This window comes from Cyprinodon variegatus, unplaced genomic scaffold, assembly GCF_000732505.1.
Source record: "Cyprinodon variegatus isolate N-32 unplaced genomic scaffold, C_variegatus-1.0 Scaffold58, whole genome shotgun sequence".
NCBI classification, from domain to species: Eukaryota; Metazoa; Chordata; class Actinopteri; order Cyprinodontiformes; family Cyprinodontidae; genus Cyprinodon; species Cyprinodon variegatus.
The window spans coordinates 60,242-62,851 of record NW_015150511.1 but is presented as its reverse complement, the minus strand read 5'-3'; the positions used below and the strand labels follow the sequence as shown (position 1 = coordinate 62,851).

The window sequence follows — 2,610 nt, the reverse complement described above, 5'->3', positions numbered from 1 at the left end:
GACCAATCTATGACATCGTACCTTTACAGACGTACCAAAAGTTTCTTCTTAAATCTAATAGCTGTGAGGCTATAATGATTTACTTTTGTGTGTTTTTGTCAGGCAGAAATTTATTTATACCCCCTGAGGGTGTAAGAGGTTAAAAGAATCAGTTTAATTTTAAAATGCACCAATAAATATATACAAGTCACCTTAAATGACTAAAAGTACATTTAAGTTATAAATTAGATACTGAAATATAATTTAAAATACCCTATTTTTATTCATGAATGTGCTGTAAACATGGAGCTCAACCCTGGAAAGGGTACCAACTGGGTTCTGAGAGAATAATTCAATAAATGCTAATTAAATGTGATTTAAAAACTAACATTTCAGTCTTAATTGGTGACCGGAATGGATCCCTCCCCCAGTGTTTAGCTGAGATTGTGAAGATGGCTCTGAGTCAGTTTAATATTAAGAAACTTCTGGATTTAGACAGTTTCATCATCCAAGGGTTAGTGTCTGACCAATCAGAGCCCAGAGAGCAGAGGGCCACACCCACACTCTCACTTACAGCCAGTAGGTTTAACCTCTGGTTAAACCTGAAGGTTCTGTTTAAGTTGTTCTACTTACCAGTTTCTCCCCAGAAAGGACCTCCAGCAGCTTGATGAGCATCCTGCCATCCCTCAGGTCCATGTAGAGGTCTGTGATCCTGCAGGAGACTCTGGACAGGTGGGAGTTGACCCACTTGGTGAAGGTCTTCTTCTGGACTGCTTCACGTTCATCTGGGCAGAAACAAACAGACGTGCTGTGATGTCCTGGATCATCTCAGTTCTGTTCTGACCCATTAGAGACGTTCTGGTTAAAAAGCTTTTATTAAAGCTTAACCTCTCTGAGGAGGCCTGTTTGCTTCCTTTTTATCAGATGTGATGAAAACCATCAATAAGGAACTAGAACCTGAATTTCTAATGTTTCTGAGTCTGAACTGATGAACTCAGCCAGAACAACTAGAACCAAATCTGGACTGGAAGAATAAATCCTGATAAAATGTTAGAAAAAAAAAACCTGAGCCAAATCTAGAACTTAATGAACTTTTCTGCAGAGATCCAATCCCATTCGGGGGGTATAACCCCTCCAATCCCTCCAGAACTAGGAGTGTTCCTGTGAACTTTTGACCCAAACAAAAGCTCTGGTCCCTGGGGTTCATCCAGGGACACGCCCCCCTCAGTACTGGGAACCTGGACAGAGGAAGCAGCTGTTCCGATCCGACCGATCCGACAAAATCCTTCACCTGTACGTTTTCCCTCCAAGCTGCCTCTTCTTACCTTGCAGCTGTTTGAATCGGCCCTCCAGCAGGTTGTAGCTGACCTGCTGTGCTGCATCCGCCTCCATCCCGACCCAATGTCCACAGACGCTCAGTTAAATGCAACGCTTGAGTGTTTCCGAGTTAGAAAACCTGACGGACTCCACAGATCCTGGACCATACCAGACTGGGTTTCAGCTTCAGTCCAAAAGCACCTGCAGCAAGTATTTGCATAAACTGGACCAGATTCCAGCTGAATCCACCAACATTCCAGCTTCCCAGTAGCAGAACCGGAGTCCAGAAAGAACAGAACAGCTTCAGCCGGGATGTGAAAAAGAAACTTTAAAAAAAATCTGGTTCAGATCCTGGACTTTTCTTTAGGATGATAACTTGATGTTGTTTCCTTCACTGCGAGAAAGAAGAAGTCAGAGCCGAATGTAGGAGGCTGAACTTTGGCCAAACTTCACGAACGAGAAGTCAAATTTTAACTTTAACTCCCTGAAGCTCTGAACTAAGGCGGGATGTGAGAGGCTCTGGAAGTTCCCCGGGAAATCTGCCAGATTCCAAGCTGCAGGATTGGAAGAATTGATCCTAGGAAAAAGAGAGAGACGTCCTCGTGTCGATAGGAGTGGAGGAAAGAGTCCAGAGGTCGCAGTGACGTCCGCTGGACGGCGAGCGGTGCGTGTGTGTGTGTGTGTGTTCACATCACTCACTCAGCTCAAAACCTGGGATCTGATTGGGTTATGTGTGACAAACACACACATCAAGAGCCCCTCCCATTTCAAACAACACCCTCAACCCCACCCCACCCCCGACACACACACAATCATTGAAGAAAAAGAAGACGCTGTAAAAAGTGAAGCTCTGAGTGAAGCTGCAGAATTTAAAGGGAAGACAGGGACGAATCCACCCTATGGAGTGAATTTTGTTTCATTATTGTTGCAGAGAAATAATTCATATTGTAAATGAAAATTTGCATAAAATGCAATCCAGAAATTTAACATTGAAAATTTTTTTAATCAAAAAAAGATTTAAAATTAAACATTGCTGTTTTCTCAGAATTTAATTTTTCATATTTCATTTTTTTCTTATTCAATTTCTTTATCTTTTTACTGTTTTTTTTTATTTTACTTTTTAGTTTTTTTTTTAGATAATATTAGTGTTTTCTTTTTTATTTCCTTTATAGATTGAGTTTTTCAAATGTAAACCTTTTGAAATTGTGGTTTCAGATCACCTTCTCCTGACTTCTGGTGGTGGCCTTTCCCCTGGAATTTCTAGGATTTCTATTGGTCTGCTGGGAGTCAGCAATAAAAAGTTTATGGTCAAAA

The 2,610-nt window shown here is 41.4% G+C and overlaps 1 protein-coding gene across 1 annotated transcript in view; it reads right to left on the bottom strand.

Annotated features, from left to right (window-relative positions):
* The window catches only part of sptbn1 (spectrin beta, non-erythrocytic 1), a 56,084-nt gene that overhangs the window by 33,746 nt on the left and 19,728 nt on the right, over window positions 1–2,610 (bottom strand). The window contains exon 3 of the mRNA XM_015371431.1: window positions 613–764. Coding sequence (XP_015226917.1) covers window positions 613–764 — 152 coding nt within the window. The remainder of the gene's footprint in view (window positions 1–612; window positions 765–2,610) is intronic.